General features: G+C 44.1%; 1 protein-coding gene across 17 annotated transcripts in view; it reads right to left on the reverse strand.

Moving 5' to 3' along the window:
• Nucleotides 1–10,047: 10,047 nt before the first annotated feature.
• The window catches only part of LOC135899773 (keratinocyte proline-rich protein-like), a 34,438-nt gene continuing 25,422 nt past the window's right edge, over nucleotides 10,048–19,063 (reverse strand). For 2 of the 17 annotated variants that reach the window (XM_070539632.1, XM_070539634.1), the window contains 5 exons: nucleotides 16,559–16,657; nucleotides 15,775–15,798; nucleotides 14,998–15,021; nucleotides 14,216–14,239; nucleotides 11,939–12,134 (listed from right to left, as the gene is read on the reverse strand). In XM_070539632.1, the coding sequence (XP_070395733.1) occupies nucleotides 12,040–12,134; nucleotides 14,216–14,239; nucleotides 14,998–15,021; nucleotides 15,775–15,798; nucleotides 16,559–16,657 (266 nt within the window). In that variant the 3' untranslated portion in view covers nucleotides 11,939–12,039. Of the gene's footprint in view, nucleotides 11,887–11,931; nucleotides 12,135–14,215; nucleotides 14,240–14,997; nucleotides 15,071–15,774; nucleotides 15,799–16,558; nucleotides 16,658–19,063 lie in introns of those variants that run through there. The other 15 variants (XM_070539638.1, XM_070539641.1, XM_070539643.1 and 12 more) reach the window with 15 other exon arrangements.

Consider the following 19,063-nt stretch of genomic DNA (forward strand, 5'->3'; position numbering starts at 1 on the left):
CCGTCTGCAACACAATGATGAGGTTGATGTGTGGGTCCAAGTGGCCCTTGACGTGCCGTTTGGATTGTAACAAAGATGACAATCCATAGAGCATGTCATTCAAGTAGAGACACTCATTTACCCATGTTGTTGTGTATTAAGTGAAATATAAATGCAGGGATAATATTACGCTGCGGTTTCATTGCTATTCCTCTTAACGCTTGGTCTGCGGTCCGAGTGGTGTTCCGGCCAAATTTATCACCGAGATCGGCCAGCTAATAAATGTGGATGATAAGAGAGGAATAGAATCGGGCGAAAGGGAATTGTTACATTATAGCGGTCACCGAGATGGCTCAGCTACGCGCTAGACACTGTGTTATGTATTAGCTCTTATAATGACTATTAGCCGGGCAATACCTTTTATTTTTCCATTAGTGTAGATATTTGGGCATGTTGGTGTAACAGTTTCAAGTTCTTCTTGTAGCGCAAAAAACACGAGGACTCCAACAAAGTTAACAAGCCTTCGCCGGATGTCTTCCTCGCAATTCATTGTCATATGTGCGGATGCGTTCCGCGATGTGAAGATACAGTTATTATCCGGAGAAGCAAGTGCGACTTCACTCGTCTCATCATTGAAAGTGCTCGCATTGAAGAGTTTGGCAATGCTTGTGTTAGCCAGTCATCCTTGTCATTATCTATGATAAAGTTGGAATTCCTGCGCATACTTTAAACATAATAGTTTAGGCCTAGTCTGCAAGTGAGTTGTACTATCATTTGCTCTGTTACCTTGTCAGTAGACACGTGCTCAAAAAGGAGAAAATGTGATGGTATAAATGTGGCGTCTGTCGCGTAGATAAGTTGTTGGAAGTTAGCGCCTGTGTGTGTCTGTTCTTCTACGTCCTCGTGTGTTTTGCGCTACAAAAACAACTTCAAAATTTTATTTCTCATTACCAAAAAGCGTGCCTTTTTGTGTATCGCAATTCTTACAAAAGAAACAGCGTTTTTTTTATCCTTACGTAGAGAGGAGGAGGAGAAGGGGAAAATTTAGGGAGGGAAAGCAGAGAGGTTGGCCTGAGGCAATGTCCTCTGGTCTGCTACTCTGCTCATAGGAAATAGGATAAAAAGCGGGTTATAGAGAGCGATAATGAGGATGTAGACAGTGAGATGTGCGATTATATGCACGTTCCTGTACAAAGGGTCCGTTCACAGCCTTCAATCTAGCTAGGCCTGTGCTCACTAAAAATTCTAAGAGAGCCTTGATGGCTCGCTTTGTTGATGTTAGGTCCGGCTGAAGCCCTGTAACACTCTATCACTCAAATGCTTGTTATTAATTGACGCTAACGAAGAGGTTAATTCCTTTCGTTCACGGTCAGGACAGGCAAGAAGTATGCGCAGATTGTTGCTGAAATCAACACTGTCATCGCGCTGTTGCCTCCTGCTAAGGTCAGGAGGTGTCGCTTTTAATTAACACACAAGAGTTTCCAGCCAGCTGGATGCGTTCCCCAGGATTAATTTATTTTTTGCCTTCCTCGAGAGAGGGAGACGTTCCGCTGAGAATTGTATGCTCGTACCATGTTCATTACACTAGCGCCAAAGAAGACAGCAGTGAGGAAAGACAGGACGAGAGCAATCCTTCTTCGCCGTGCCCCCCTAGTGGCAGCGGACAACAGGCATGCGCCAGGCGAGACGGCAAAAAACGTCTTGCGGCGAGAGCACTTATTCTTCTCGCGTTTTGGCTTCGGCCTGTCAGACGCGCCTGACGACCGCAAAGGCTGCAGATATTTCAGCGCTGGGCGCTTATTTGATTCCGCGCCCCGAGGCGGGCTTGTCCGGCTGCAGAACTCGTGCGCTGATTAGCGGTCCGCGTGACGGGGAGCTGCCTACGTGCTGCATTGCCCGCGGTAACGTCAGAGTTGATAAGCGCGGGCGCCGCCGTAGAAGAGTCGGTGTTCGCCAACCGACGCCGGTGGGCCGTGAGCTCACTTCACGAATGTTGGTGCCGTATGTTGACTTACATTACACTGAAAATGAAAGATAAAATGAAGCAGACCAAGAATGAGCGCGGCTTGGGAGAAAACTATGTTTGGAATATGCCTTCAGGAAGGAAGTAGAACACACTTTCATATTGTGGGCAGTTACAATTAAACCTTGGTTGCATATTACTGCAATGTTTTCATCGTGCGAAAATCTTTCAGGGACGTCCCTAACGAACCGAAACTTACTTGCAGTTCGCGTCGACGGTATCCCATGGGCGCAAACTACTGTCATAATGAGTGCTAAGTACTGTCATCGACTGTAGAAGCTTGTCACGCCTCGTGCTATACTGCACGACCCTTACACGTCGCCGATGACACCACTGTTGTCGTCGCTGGTTCTTGTCGTCAACAGTTCTTTTACAGTGCTGACCAAGGGTGCGATCTTGTACGCGTTCCAAAATAGAACGGAGGTGGTCCGTTCTTTAAGTCATGAAATAGGCGGTCCGTTCTATTGTATTCGTCCGATAGCCGACGACACGGAATGATTGACAGCAGATATCACGGCACAATTGTCGTCATGGCATTCGTCACGGTTCAAATTGACCAATCATGTGTGACTCGGTCGAACGGACCACCTCCGTTCTATTTTGGAACGCGAACAAGAGATCGCTCCCCAATTGTCCTCATGACCATATCCTCAGACTAGATTTTCTTACGGCGAATTATGCTCTGATCGACTGTTCTGCTGGCACTCTTGCCTCTAACTTCCACTTCTGAATATTCGTGCCGAAATTCCGAACAGATTTAGTACTACCGCCTTCGTCCACTTTCTTCCTAAAGCCTTCACTGTCGTCGATTACCTATCGTTTTTCTCCATGCCCACTGGTGATTACGTCGTCATACCTATACTCGATCTCCTTTTGATGTGCGACATCACTGTGCCCACTCCGTCGTAGCCGTTGTCGATAACCAACAATGCCTCGCCGTTGTCAATTTTGGCCTGGCAAAGCAAGTTCGACACCAAAGGCACATCAGGTGCCACGCGACGTGCTATAGCAGACAAGTAGACGTCAATTCTGATCATTTAACATGTCCGCAGGAAGCAATTTACCTCGACGCAACATTTTGTCTCCAGATTACTGCAGACCTATTGTGTGAGCAAGCGCCAGCTCTATGCTGCCTTCCTACCGCGACATGTTCGACCTCAACAATCCACAATTAGGTCAGGCTTCACTTGTTAAGCATCATATAAGTACTGGTGTTGCTAGTCCCATTCGTTGCCGGACATATCGGGTGTCTGCAGCAGAGCGTAACGTTATTCAAGAGTAAGTGAAGAAGATGCTTGCCGTAGGCGTTGTTCAACCCTCGTCAAGCCTTTGGGCGTCGCCCGTTGTGCTCGTTGAGAAAAAAGATGGCATATGGCGTTTTTGCGTAGATTGTTGCCATTTAAACCGAATTAGAAAAAAGGACGTTTGTCCCTTACCTCGCATTGAAGACGCCCTCGATCGTCTCCACGGCGCCAACTAGTTTACGTCAGTAGACCTCCGATATGGTTTCTGATTTCTGTGGAGGAAAAAGACCAAGACAAGATGGCATTCGTCATGCCTAATGGTATATATCCGAAATTATGCCATTCGGTCTATGCAACGCCCCTGCAACGTTTGAACGTATGGTGGACATTTTGCTTCAAGGATTCAACTGGTCAACGTGACTTTGCTACCTAGACGACGTTCTCGTAATTTCCCTTACATTTGAGACGCACCTTGAGCGCTTATCAACTATTTTCAAGTTCTCCGCAAGGCTGGGCGCCAACTGAATTCGTCGAAGTGTCACTTCGACTCCCGACAGATTACAATGCTGGGCCACCTCGTCGACGCTTCTAGTATACGACCAGACCCTCGGTGTGCCAAACTTTTTGAAGTTTTGTGGGACTATGCTCTTACTTTCAAAGGTTCCTGTAAGATGCCGCAGTGACTTCCCGACCACTTACTAGTCTTCTGAAGAAAGTTTTGTCGTTTGCGGGGGGTCGCCCTCAGTCGACCCCAAGTGAGCGGGAAACCAAGTGATAGAATGCGGAGCGATACTTTTGGCGCTTTGGAGAATGCAGAGGGCCTGAGGGGCGACCATCCCTGTTTGGTAGGCCTTAATGGTTGCCTTGGAATCGTTGTATATTGCGTCTCTGCGAACATCGAGCACAGCCAGCACGATTGCAACCTGTTCGGCTACCACGGGCCTCGAAGTGCGCACCGCAGCGCAGCAAGTGAGCCTGGAATTGGAGTCGACGATGGAGACGGCAAATGCCTCTTGATGGACATATGCCGCGGCATCCTCGAAGCCTGCCTCAATCTGGTTGTTGCGGACATGCTGGAGTAGAGCTGTACCCTGGCCCGACGTCTGCCGACGTTGTTTGTGGGGTGCATATTGCGAGGAATGGGTGCGATGTGCAGTTGAGACCTGATGTCGCTTGGAATCCGCATGGCGTCCGCGCACTGGTCGACAGGGTTGAGGCCCATCTCGTCGAGTATCTTGCGGCCCGCCGGGGTGCTGGATAGCCTGAGCAGCTGTTAGCGTTCTTGTGCTTCGATTATTTCTTCGAGCGTGTTGTGGACTCCGAGCTTGAGAAGTTTTTCGGTGTGGGTGCTGACAGGTAAGCCGAGGGCAAGTTTAGACCTTTCTTGCGACGTCACGAAAACCGCGATAGCTCCCCATGTGATGTGATTTGTACGCACTGAATATGTATGATTGGACCGAATAAAATAAAAATAGTTATTACTGATTAGATGCCTTTTCACCATTAGACCTCGGCTATTGGTCAAAAGTCTTCGGGCTGCACGCACTTCACCGGCCAGTCACGCGACGCCACAAAACCGCGAAAACTCACCGCGTCAAAGCGATGTGCATGCGTTAGAGATGCATTAATATGCATAACAAAACTGAATTTCTTTCTTAATATCCAGCGGCTGCCCCGTCCGGAAAGGAAGCTGGCTGCCGCCGATCGCTCAGGCGCTGGCTACACGCACCTGCCGGAGAGCACAGTTTTCGAGCACCTTCGGCCCGTTGACAACGTCGCTCTGCCAACTCTTTGGTGAGGATCCGCTTTAGCGGCATTTTTAACCTTCTTTTGCACACCGCTGCAATTTTCGACCAGCTACCGCAAGCTAAATAAGGGAAAGCAGACAAATCGCAGACGCTGGCACCACCCTATTCACCCGGTTATCAATTTTCAGTGCATTGGCTCGGCGCCATCGAATCCCTCTCCACTTGAGCGTGCTCCTCGCCTCTTGTCAGCCAATTAGATAAGAAAAGCCACTCAGTGTAGGCAATGTAAATCATTTTTAAAGCAAACAAAAGTGGCTTCTTATGAACTATATGAACTAAGACAGCGTTTGATTGGTTTGTTCAGACAACCCTGTGGGCCATCGCCCAATGTTTGAGGCGGTTACGCCAATGTGTCGTTATGAGATTGGAAGAAAAACAAATTAGAATAGTTTTACGTTATAGGGCCCGGACCACACACACATACACACTCACACACTGTATATATATATATATATATATATATATATATATATATATATATATATATATATATATATATATATATAAGCTGTTTAAGTTATCCCATTTCGTATCTACCTCTACCACGTTACCATCTTCTCACGTTTCACTCATATACACCATTTAGAGCGCAGCTTTTAGTAACTCATTTCTGCGGGTCGGGGGGGGGGGGGGCGAGGTCGCCGTCGGCGTCCTCGACAGCGAATGATGAAAGAGCACAACGAATAATGAAAGAGCGAAAACGGAGTGCAGGTGGGATGAAAGACGGCGATAGCGAAGAGAGCGCGAGGAGTAAAAAGAAAGGAGGAGGGTGTGGCGAAAGCGCGAGAAGAAAAGCGCACTTCCGCGCAAGACGGGCTCTGCGGCGACGATGGCTATACGATATGGCGCCAGAGTAGGAAGCGTCTGTTGGCCGATGGCACCACTGATATCATATATGAAATAAGGCGCTGTATGAGCGGATTTCTGTTTTCGGCGGCTGCTGTGAATCGCGCTCACGCATCACCCACGCGCTGCCTCCCGCGATCTCCTGATTAGTGAGACAGTCTCACCACACTTAGCTGCGTTTGTAACGGGCTGCACGAGAAAATCGCCCGCGCCAGCCAATATATCGCAAATCGAAAACACGTGTAGACAGCGCTACGCTCAAATTTTGCATTAGGGAGTATCGTGATCGTTGGTCACTCTTTTTCCCACTTTGACACTCCTAGTGCTAATGAATTAATATCGCCATCGTTTCTGTGACATTGCTGCGTCGACGCCTCGTTGCGCATCCGCATGAACTGGTGTTGGCATTTTGCCATAGGCTGTGAACAGGGTAATGTATAAACATTCCATGACATTCAAATTGCGACCTGTGGGCTGCCCAAACATTGAACGACATTACAATTTGAAGTGGTGAAAACAAACACAATCGTAGCCGTCACATTATGTTTTGTACAGCTTTTATTCAACTGCTTCACGAAAGCTTCGCTTTGTATGAATCTTGTGCATTGGACCCGCATTTCTCCGCTGTGACGTCAGATATACTTTATTATCTAAGGGGATTACACCAGCTAATTTCTTCACCCCCCCCCCCCCCCCCCTTATCTGCGGGTGGTTAGCGATGGCTTCGTTCAATTTCAGCTCTCAATGCTGTTCTCCGCTGCAAAAAGCGAGCAACGAAAGGCAGACTTGTGTGACCTTGCTGTATCACAGTACAATTTCCAGTGAAGCTGTCGAGGAAGTTGCTGCGTCGACGCCTCGTTGCGCATCCGCATGAACTGGTGTTGGCATTTTGCCATAGGCTGTGAACAGGGTAATGTATAAACATTCCATGACATTCAAATTGCGACCTGTGTGCTGCCCAAACATTGAACGACATTACAATTTGAAGTGGTGAAAACAAACACAATCGTAGCCGTCACATTATGTTTTGTACAGCTTTTATTCAACTGCTTCACGAAAGCTTCGCTTTGTATGAATCTTGTGCATTGGACCCGCATTTCCCCGCTGTGACGTCAGATATACTTTATTATCTAAGGGGATTACACCAGCTAATTTCTTCACCCCCCCCTTATCTGCGGGTGGTTAGCGATGGCTTCGTTCAATTTCAGCTCTCAATGCTGTTCTCCGCTGCAAAAAGCGAGCAACGAAAGGCAGACTTGTGTGACCTTGCTGTATCACAGTACAATTTCCAGTGAAGCTGTCGAGGAAGTTGCATTGAGAATTTAAGTTCACTGTGATTATGCCGCACCCTGGGAAATGATGACTTACCCATTGGCAACATCACTGACTCATAACACTTTCGAGCACTTGCTTACAGAATTTTTAGCAAAGGCCGTACTACACTCATACAATTCACTTCGCGTGTACATCGGCCATAATGTTCTTCTCACTTTAATCAAATTGGATCTCGGTGGCTGGGTTAGTTCTCCTAGGACAGTGGCTTGAGTTCTGCGCCTTAATTCAACCATATATGTCGAACTTTGCCTATACGCATCAGCCAGAACATGGCTCCAATTTCCACGACATATAAACAAGGTGGCTCGTTTAGTTTCCAGAGGCCACTATGAGAGCCTCGTGTATAAAACGTGGTCATATAGAAAAAAGTGAGAGTTAAATTTTCCGCAATGATAATGTCAAATCCAGAAACGCTACACACGTCCTCCCTAACGTTGGTCCCATTTCCACCGAATGTGAACTCGGTGTCAAGTACAGTTCTTTTCGGAATGTAAGAGACAACACTACCGGCCATATAAAGTTTTCGAGACCTTGCCCAGGAAATTTGTTGCATAAGTTGTAAAATATTAACACGCACTAAAGTTTCTGGTCACGTCCACGATTACGTTTCCCCCATTTTCGTGAAATCTGATACGCGGCATTTGTAGTTTTCCCAGTTAAGCGGGCTATCTTCTGCATCTTTTGTAAGCGTACCTAACTTGTAAATCTCCGCAGAACTTGAACAGGGAAGTTTATTTGTATGCTGTCTGTGCGGGGCTCTGTGTACGCCTCTAAATGAGTGCAGTTTATAGTTATGTGTTAAAACCCTCTGTCATGTCATGTTTTTCTGCTTTACTTTCCTATGTCAGCAAACTCACCCACTGTAACACCGGGGATAGTTTGATAAATAAATAAATAAATAAATAAATAAATACTGCGAAGACAATACTTAACACAGACATTACTAACTTTGCCGAAACATCACCCGTTAGCTGCGACCTATGACCACGAAATATAACGAGGAAACTTTCTCAGTTCCCCCCTCCCCCCCCCCGCCCCGAGGACTTTGCGGGTTTCTTCAAATGCAGCATGAAAATAAGAAGAAAGTTATTTTCAGAGCTCCCAACTCAGTCTCATTGCAGAATGAGTGTCAATTTTTAAATTCACTATGGCGATTTATAATTTTGGATCTTAATGGCATGTCTTGTGAGTTCGCACGTAGATAACGCTGTATTCTTTATTACACGTGTAGTGCACTGGATGGCCGTGCGCATGTCAATCCTGCTTGCATAAGTATCGGTGCTTCTACGTAATAAATTCAGCTGTAAGTTGGCGCTCTTTCTGGCACTTTCCACTCAAGTTTTGCTGCGCCAGAAGCCACATTCCACGGGTTCTGAGTTCGCTCCTTGAAAGGAACCATTGAGAAAATTACAAGCTGCCGCCGCGCCGCAAGCTACCGCTGGAACTGTGACTGTATCATACGATGATTTAGGTGTTCTCGCAGAAACAGAACGAACAAAAAAAAAAACACGAGCGGAGTTGGTGCTGAACGTTTTCTACTACACACAGCACAGACGACCGACATTCGATACTTACTTAGTAAACGTCTTCGAGTGATGGCCGAGAATCTAGAGCGCTGCGGGACTGCGGGAAGCTACTTGACTTTTAAATCGAAACTGTTTGGGATATCAGAGGCAGTAGGCCAGCAGGACAATATTTGCGCCATGCTGGTTGCCTAAGAGGATAACCTCATCCTTTCGGAGAGGCGGTTGGACTTGCCATTCTGTTCCCGCGCATACCCTGCAGTCGAGCGGTACTGGGCTAAGTAATGAATTTTCTTTTTATTGATTAAAAACCGGAAGCTTAGGCAAAAAGCATACGTTTCTTACGCCGTTATCAACGCCTATTCAATACATGAGCACGAACTAATGGCGTAGAAACATTTTAGTGGCCCTTTTAGTGTGCCCCTAAATGCCTACTTTGATATTGGTGCCTGTATTAGATTCGCAAAGCAAAAAAAAAACATTTGTCATGTTTTGTTTCTACCTTTATTTTGTTCATAATGTTATCATGCAATAGGCAACTTAGCTGTAGGTAGTCGATTACCACAAACAATTTGGAGATGCAAAGACCATTGTTAAGAGCTTCGTAGCAGACGAGAGCATCGTTGTGAGTAGGGTTCAAGCTGCGCTACGAAGTGATACAATTGAAGGTGTCCTATAGCATACATTGCGCGGACTTCACGTTTTTGTCCGACATCGTCGAGACGCCGCCGCCCAGTCTTCAACAATACAATCATCGACATACTTAAATGATGGGACCCAACCCTTACCCAGAATGTGGGGATAACTGGACTTTCAGTTGTGGTTGGCCACCATCCCTAATGGAACTGTTGCCGTTAGAGTTTGAAACTTCAATTTGTATATGGACAAAAAATCCGGTGTTTTCGATACTGATAATCACCAAACGTTCTGACCGGCGAACATTCTGCAATTCATAAGTTCAATGGTTCATGGAATCTTTTGAACTGAAAATATGCGCCGTTACCTTCAGTGGACGTTGAGCATTGCTTTTCTGCATGAAAACTGATGCGCAGTGATGAAAGGCAGCACATGAAACTCGAAAATCTTGACGTAGCGCTTGTTTGCCACTGCTTTCACAACTTTTCTCGTGGAGCTTAGATACAACTAAATTTCAGGTACATCTCGTAACTTGTACAACTGTCTGTTTATTGAAAAAATAAAATTCATTTCACAAAACAGAGGTTTCATTGTCTTTGTTCCTTAGAAAATCAAATCAAAGCAAATTACATTTATTTAACACCACAGGGAAGTCGAGGGACTCCGACAAACAGCCTATGCAAAGGCTTCGAACGAGGTCTACGCCTCTGCAGATACTTGGGCTCTTCAGGGACTTAAGCAAACCCACAAATATGCATAATAATATATACACAACAGCTGCCATACCATTTAGGCAAGGTATATAGAAAAAAGAAGCATTTCTATATATAGGCACTTAATTACTTTGCACACAGAAATCAACTACATTGCAAAACGGTGTAAATGCGCACAGTCATCATCGTGTTTTTTGTGAAGATCGCGTACATTGTAAATCACAGGAGGCGAGTTATTTCATAATCTTTTGCGACCATAGTTAGTACGGAGTTCTGATATGAATCAATGGCTGCCTGTGCGAGTGTTGTGCTTATGGTACGTGTTTGTGTGTCAAGTTTGCCATTGTTGTAGTAAATTAGTTGCCTTCATCACTCCTAATTTGTATTTTCTTACTAGTATGCTATTATATTGGTCTTTGATTGGAATTATGCTGAGCATTAGAAAAGCCTGTGCGGCATACAGAGAATATGACGAATAACACACTTCTAAATTGGCAGTGGCAAATTGGTAGTGCCCCAAACTAAGAAGCAGTAACTAATAATTGAGTAAAACAGATGATCTATAAAATATTTTGAATGTGTTGAGGCATCAGGTAACACAGTCTTGATAACATGTGTGATAATTTTGCCACCTTGTTGGGAACCATCTGTACATGAATATTCTAATATAAATGTTCCTAAAAAACAAGGCAAGATTTTTTACTTCGGGAACAAGTTGTACAACGCAGGGGTCAGTGTTTAGTATCATATTTGAATGAGATGTTTGGTTCTTATGGAGGTCTATAAAAGGACGGCCTTGGTATTGACAAAATTTACTAGTAAGAATTAGATATATGGACCAATCGTGCAGTAGCTTTAGAATACGTAGAATGTTTTATGCTCTAACGTATTAGGTACACTAAAAAATAAACTAGTGTCATCAGCAGAAATTATAAACTTATTTGTTTATTTATTTAAAATTTCTTACAGGCCCAGAGGGCATTGAGTAAGGGGGTTGTAGTTATTACGGTGAAAGTACAAGCAAACAATTAAGGAACAGGACTACTAAGCAAGTGAACATCGAAACGTAACGTAAGTATGTAAATTGCAAAATACAAATCAAGGCTCCAACGCAAGTGAACAAATAAAAAACGGCGAAGAGCAATCAAAGGACAATGTGAATAATTTATAGAACAGCTATGGCCCCGAAATGCTTCCTTGGGAGAAAATAGCCGTAATGCGTTAAAGGTCAGGTAAAAGATTATTTTCTAGCTCTTGCTGATAGCGAGAGAGAACTCATGACGTAATAATTCAGAGAATAATGTCACGGATTCCGTAAAAGTCAAGTCAAAGTTATATTTCGTGGTTTATGCTGTCGAATGCCTTGGAAAAATCTACAAAAATTATGAGTGGAAGTTCTTTGAGTTCAAAGACGTTAAGTATCAGTTCCTAATCGTAATTCCTGTAAACTATAACTTCAATAACGCAATATCCTAATTTATCCACAAACGCACAGTGAAAGTTCTCATAATAGAGCCTGTACGAGAGTATTTGGCGCCTATACGGGCCTGAAATGGCAGAATGAGTGCACGTTATAGGTGCCTAAAGTAACATTTATTATTGCCTAAACTTCCGGTGTCTACTAATGATATTACTTTCAGTATCACAGGACAATGTAACGCCGCAAAGCTTGCCTGATAGGACGGCCTCACTCGTCCACCTCTCCCCCGTCTCACATGGAAAAAACAAGTTTCAAACGCCATTTTTATTGATTTATTTGAATTTTTCTATCCTCAGGGCCTATTGGAATTACGAAGAGGAGGGGGTTTTCGAACAAAACAAACGAACAGAAAGCAATAAGTAGGGTTAAATTATACAGTTAGCTAAATATTCACGAAACATGTGGTTAGCTTTATTAGAGACAACAACAATGGTAAGATGGTTTATAATTTGTCATGTACGATGCAAAAATAAAAAGAAAACTACGAAAAGATCATTGCGTTGCATAATTGGATACCAACTTTGTGATGATGATAAATGCGATGGGCCTGGAAAAGATTGGTGATGCACCTCGTCAAACAGTTGCAATCGAAACCCTTTTCCATGAGATGCTATAAGGGGAGTGCGAGGGCAACTTTCCTAGCAGAGACATTCGGAGTTAATTTATAATGAGACAATATAAACTGAACAGAGTCATTCAGCACAAGGTTCAAATAAAGCCACTAAATTGTCGCGACTGTGGTGTCATAGGATAATAGCATACTCTGGTGCGAAAGGTGATGTCTTGTAAATAATTTTTCTTAAACATGAAGAAGCAGTAGAAAGCTAGCGACGCAAATTATAAGCATACGCTTACGATTGTCAGCGTTAAACTATAACCGTGAGGTGGACTCCGAGGTAGTAAGGGTTAAGATTCAAAAGAAATCTTATCCATAACAAGGACACTGGCTATTAGCCGTTCGGGAAAGACGCGTGACTGTGTTTTTGTTAATGTTTGGATCCAGCAACGATTCCTCGCGCCAGGATTATATAACACGGATGTCAGATTACAAAATATGTATTGTCGTGGTCATTATATCCCCACAAATAACGCAGTTGTCGGCAGGAATGAATGTTAGAAGATATCAGGGATGGGAGGTCAAACAATGTTTTAATAACTGTATTTAGAGGGACGTCTTTGGCGAGAAACGTTGCGCCGGCTACTCCTCTTTTTTCTGATATAAGTTGTGCTTATAAACTTCATAAAAGCAAATAATGAAGGAAACACACATAGGGACATTCGCGTACTCGAAGCTCCCGTACAAAAATGTAAGCGTTGACGCATTGTAAGTTTCCATACAACATAGGCGTTCACACATCAATGATTGATATAAAAATGGATGGTTGAAAATTATTGCTTTAGGGGGATAATAATATTATAACTGTTGTCACCCTAGCAAGTATTCAATACTTATTTTTATTCTCCCCTCTGAGCGCATCGAACATCAGACCACCATTTCTTCTTTAAACAGTGCAAGTTAAATCCAAAAGCAATTCATTGCCGTCAAATGCCTCGACACGCAGGATTCCTCACTAAATATAAGAAGAAATGAAGGCCGAGGCCTTCATTTTCATCGCGCGGTCAGAGCGCGATGGAATTGACGTCCCTTGTTAGTCAGGGATCCCCCCTCTCTTGTCTGTTTTCTTTGTTTGGACATTCAGCATTGTCTTGATTACGTACGAGCCTTCCACCAAAATGAAAGGGAGCACGCAAATTGTTTTTAAAGGGACAAAGTCGAAAATAGCATACATGCCAATGTGTTCAACGGGGAAGCAGCTTTTTTCATATCCGAGTATCAGGACACGGTTTCACACACACACACACAAAAAAGTTGTTAAGCTAGGATTGCTCGTACGAGCAAGTTCGCGCCAATTCTGATGCTGAACATACAATTAGCGGAGGCGGACAGCCAATGACAGAGATCACTTGCGAACGAGCCGCTTTGTGAAATCGGCCCCAGATTCGAATCGATGTACCACGAGATGTAATGCTTGCCTAAGAGCAAATTTGGAGTTCCTCTGCTATTACGCACGAGTATGCTGGCTGTATAGAATCATGTACATTTAAAAATTTAGAAAATGTACATTTTAAAATAAATTAAATTGTGCACACTGTGACCACTGAATTTCGTTCAAATACTTTGCAAGATCGCTCTTCCCGATAAGCTTAACAACGACAATATGAAAACGAGCTACCGGCACATCGACTGGTAACGACGACGACTGAAAACATGCTACTAGCCCACCGTTCCTCACAGGGAAATGTTTCACTGCGCAAATTTGCCAGATCAAATACAAATAAGTGTCGAAAACTGTGGACGTACAAATGCGTAGGACAATTTCTGCGGTTGTGCCGAAATCTACCATATGCTTATCCGAAAAATGAATATTCTCTGTGCCACAACAAATTTTTTTGGTAATACGCATTACTTGTAATTATGGTGTTGCTTAGACTCTATAAGTAACTGAAATCACGGCGATGCCTTGAGCCTCTTTTGATGTCACGTAGTACGCATTAATGCCACGAAAACTTGTTGTTCTCACTAACAAGCTTGTCTTCCAAACATGATATGCACGAGAATCGGCCTACCTTGCTTAGGCAACCGCGATGAGGCTGCAAACAAAATACAGGTGCTTAGCTTAATACCACGTCATCTACCACTGCGCGCATCTTGACGAACCACAAAAAGTAACCAAAGCTTGGTACACACAAAATCATAGCGAAATTTCCGTGGAAGATTCTGTGGCAACGTAAAATACGCTTGCTCGAAAAACGATTATTCTAAGCATTACACCTTTCTTTCGTGAAAACTGTTCTTCGATGTGAGATTGCTTGCAAGGGCTTTAGAAAACTAAAACCACGGTGATGTCTTAAGCCTCCTGTTGTAAATTATATTGCCAATTCACAGGCGGAATTTTTACGAAAGCCTGTAGCTCCGCAAGACGGGCTTGACTTCAAATCACGCACGAGAATTGAACGAGAATTGGCTTATTGAGCTTATGCCTTGGCGGTGAGGCTGTAAACAAATTACGAACAGATCGCCTATTGCAAGGCAATGTACCACTACTAGTGCCTGCTAAAGGAATTGCAAGTACCAGCACAGTAACCAGGTACATACAAAAGCGCAGTAGATTGTGCGGGAAGGTGACGCCTAATCGAAAGGGAATTTTCTGAGCAGCAGTTATTCTTTGATAAGATGTATTCTTCATTGTGATGTTGATTGTATCACTCTCACGAAGCTGATATGACGGCGATGTCCTAAGCGTGCGTAAACTAAGTCTATAGTGTGTCCACAGGCGTGAAGCATATTGTTGCCTGTTGCTCGAAGTAAGGGGATTTTCATGTCATGATGGCCAAGAGAATCGCCTTACCTGGAGGAGGCATTATCGTTGATGCTGTAAACAGTACATCGCCCATTACAAGGTGCTCCGCCACTGCATGTATCTAATAAATGAAGCACAAAAAAGCGGTGAAAACTGTGTACACACAAAAGTTTTGGGACATTTCTGCAGAAAGTTGTGTGGCAGGGTGGCAGTTGCCTAATCGAAATAGGAACCTCCTCAGCACCACTACTTTATTTTGTTAGATATATGTTTTGTTGCGGAGTTGCTTAAGCGCTTTTCGAAAAATTGAATTCATGGTGATGTATGAGGTCTACCTTTTTGAGTAATACAGCGTAGCAATAAGCATTCAAGTAAATATAGCCTGTTGTTAGAAATACCGGGTTTGCTTAGAAAACATGACGGCAGCGAGAATTGGCTTACATCGCTTAGTTTTTTGGCCTTGGGTCTGCAAACAAATTGCCAGTACATTGCTCACTAAAAGGCAATCTGACACTACAAATATATTTAAATGAACTAAACAGAAACGAAGAAAAATGTGTACATGCAAAGTTTTGGGGACATTTCTGTGGGAGATTGTGTGGCAAAGTGACAGATGCCTAATTGAAATGGGGATCTTCTGAGCAACACTACCTTATTTTGTCAGATATATTTTTGTTATGGAGTCGCTTAAGCGCTTTTCGGAGAATTGAATTCGCGGTGATGTCTTTAAGTAATACAGCGTAACCACAAGCATTCAAGTTAAGATAGCATGTAGTTCAAAATACAGGGCTCGCGTTGAAAACATGTGAGCGAGAAGTGGCTTACGTCGCTTAGTCTTCGGCCGTGGGTCTGTAAACAAATTGCCAGTGCATTGTTACAAGACAGTCTAACACTACGCTTCTCTACTAAATGAACCACTCAGAAACTAAGAAAAAATGTGTGGATACAAAATCGTAATGCAATGTTTTACTGTAAAGTGTTTGGCAAGGTAACAAATCTCTACTCATACAACGGATCCTCCCATCCTCACTACTCTTTTGTTAGATATATTCTTCGTTGTGATGTTGCTTACGGACAGAGAGAAACTGAAATGACGGCGATGTCCTCAGCCTCCACTGATAACTTCGTTGGCCTATTCATAAGCATGACTGTTACGAAAGCCTTTTGATCGAATTAGCGTTCATATCTTCAAATCATAATGTGCACGAGAAGTGGCTTAGGCATTGGCGACAGGGCTGTAAACAAATTACGGGTGCATCACTTCCTGCAAGGTGATATACCACTGTCACATGCATACTTAGTGAGCCACAAAGAAGCAGTGGGATTTGTTGGCACATGCAAAATGGTCAGACAATTTCTGCAGTAGCGTGTGTGACAAGGTTGCAGATGCCTGCACGAAAAGTGAATCTTCTCATCATCTATTCTTTATTTTGTAAGATATGTTCTTCGTTGTAATGTAGATTACAAGCTCTTCGTGAAACCGTTATCACGGCGATGTTCTAAGATCCCACCAATAAATACATATACATACGTTTGAAAGTTACGAAAGCCTGTTGCTCGATGTAATATGCTTGTTTTCAACTAATGATGTGCACATGAATTGGCTTACCTCTCCCAGGCAGTGGCAAGGAGGCTGAAACCGTACATCGCTCATTAGAAGTCAGTCTGCCGCTGCATGTATCTAATAAATGAACCACAAGAAAAAAAACTGTGCACAAAAAAATTATTGAAACATTTCTGTAGAAGGCTGGGGCAAGTTCATTGATGCCTACGCGAATAGGGAACCTTCTCAGCAAAACTACTTTATTTCGTAAGATACATATTTTTTGTCGTAATGTTGCCGTATAGAATATACAGGTAGCAAACATCCTTCTTCCTCAATACTAGAATTGGAGGTAGCACTAACGTAGAAAAATCTGGGCAGCCATGTCTTTGGGCATGGCTATTTACATTTAGTGCCGTGAAACCCGGGACGGCGACTGCGATTTGGACTGAGACCGAGACTGCCAACCTATCAACGGATGCGGCGGCAGACATTGTCAGGAGAAGAATCTTGGAATATGCTAGCTGGTTCATGGTAAACGAAAATTTTCAGTGCAATTAGACAAAGACAAAATAGACGCACATTGAAACTGGACCAGCGCTAACTTTCAACTGAATTCGATTCAACGTCAGCGCTGGTCCTGCTTTCATGCGTCTTTATTTCGTCCGTGTTTAATTCGCGCTGAAAATTTTCGTTGTACGGAAGTTGGCGAGGCGGGAGCACTTTTCCTTTGCTTTTGTGCTGTCTTGCCTTACCCTTCAGTAAGATGACCCGAGTTGCCCAAGGCCGGAATGTCCATGGAGAACGCGAAGCAAATCCTGTCAGCCCAGCTTTCGAACCAGCCAATTGTTCTGGCTGCCCACTAAGTAAATTGTCACTTCGGTGACAAGTTGTAGGCTCGCAAGGTCAAGACAACGATTTTATGCAGCGACACCCTTCTTGTACGCTTACTCCTCGAAGCGATCAGACCATCGAATGCGAACGCCTCTCGTCACTGCAATGACGAAAGCTTCGATGTTCACAAGGCCGTGATAACGAGTTTCCTTTGGAAGCCTGAACCTGCTGGCCTAGCCATCTCAGCCATTGGTTGTGTGCCTGTTGATCAGCTGCGCCTTCGTTACGATGTCCACTCCGATGGTACACGAGGCTGGAATGTTGAAGTCGTTCAATGTGAGTTCTGGCTGCCTTGCCCATGGAGCCGCCAGCGGCGTGGAAGCAAATCGCAAATTATGAAAACCACATGCATCGCGCATGTGGTTTTCAATAGTGCGCATCGCGCACTATTGAAATTGCTCCCCAAGAGCGTGCGGAGGAAATGGTTGATGAAGGTGAAGAAAGCGCTTGTGTTTGCGCTGAAAGATTTCAAGATAGTTATCGTGATCCAGCGACTGTGACTACTAATAGGACTTATCCATGCATTCAGAATATTAAAAGAGGTCATCCTCAAAGTTCAACTTTGAAAAAAGCTACTATTGTGAATGAAGCACACATGTCTGACGCTGTGGAATCATCCGAACTCATCCATTCTGGTGATCTGACACCACGTGATTAGATAAGTAAACTTTCAAGCAATACGCGCTGAACGGCTGTCGGAGTGAAGAAACTTCGAAGGGAAAACAGAAGGAAGTGACAAGGCGCTTTGCGGAAGGATACGCCAAGTTATGAAAGAAACGTTTTTCCATCCTGCTGCAAAAAACACATGGCGACAAAGACAACGCAGAACTATACAGAATAAGAAGCCGCAGAGAACATTGAAGTACCGTGCTCGACGAAAAAAATAACAGACATCGTATGGAAACTTTCGGCTCTACTTTCACAGCTCAGACTTGTACCTAGGTGCGCGAATTGATCAAGAAGAACAGGTCTTGCGCTGGAGTTCGAGTAATGGTCACTACCCGGAAACCCACAAAATGTAAGAGTAAATCCCATGCTCGCCCACGCATTCGCATGTTATGGCGTCAGCAAGAACTGTACAACACCTGGTCATTAAGAGAACGTGGTTGGGAAAGTGGTTTGTCAGCGTAGTGCCTGCGCAAACGCTCATGACCGTCGTGCGCTGGGTGATGCTTGACGCAACAAGCATTGTTTGCCTGAAGCCAACGGAGACATATTCAATCGTATGCACGGGTTTGCTGACATCGGTGGCTTGACGCTGCAAACATCGTGGTATTCAAACGGAACCATTTTCTTATGTCTGCAACTGAGTGATGGCCGAGCCCATATCCAGCGAATATTAAACTCAAACCTAGAGTGCACTGCTTTAAAACCCATCTTACAGTTCCTTTCCACTTTCGGGCAGCAGGGTGTTGTACTCCGATGGTGGAATCTCTCGTCTATCATTGTCATTAAGATGGAGATTCTACACAAAGAAAGGAAGATCTTGGCAGCCATTATGTTGAACTCGCTTATTTAAAGGTAGACCCTAAAGACACTTCAAGCAATTGAAATCACAGCAAGGTCCTGAGCATCCCTATAGCATTGTTGTAGAGCGCACCTATGGGCACGAACGTTAGGAAATCCTGTTGCTCAAAATGCCGAACTTGTCTTACAATCATTATGGGCACAAGAATC

This window comes from Dermacentor albipictus, chromosome 5 (assembly GCF_038994185.2).
Source record: "Dermacentor albipictus isolate Rhodes 1998 colony chromosome 5, USDA_Dalb.pri_finalv2, whole genome shotgun sequence".
NCBI lineage: Eukaryota > Metazoa > Arthropoda > Arachnida > Ixodida > Ixodidae > Dermacentor > Dermacentor albipictus.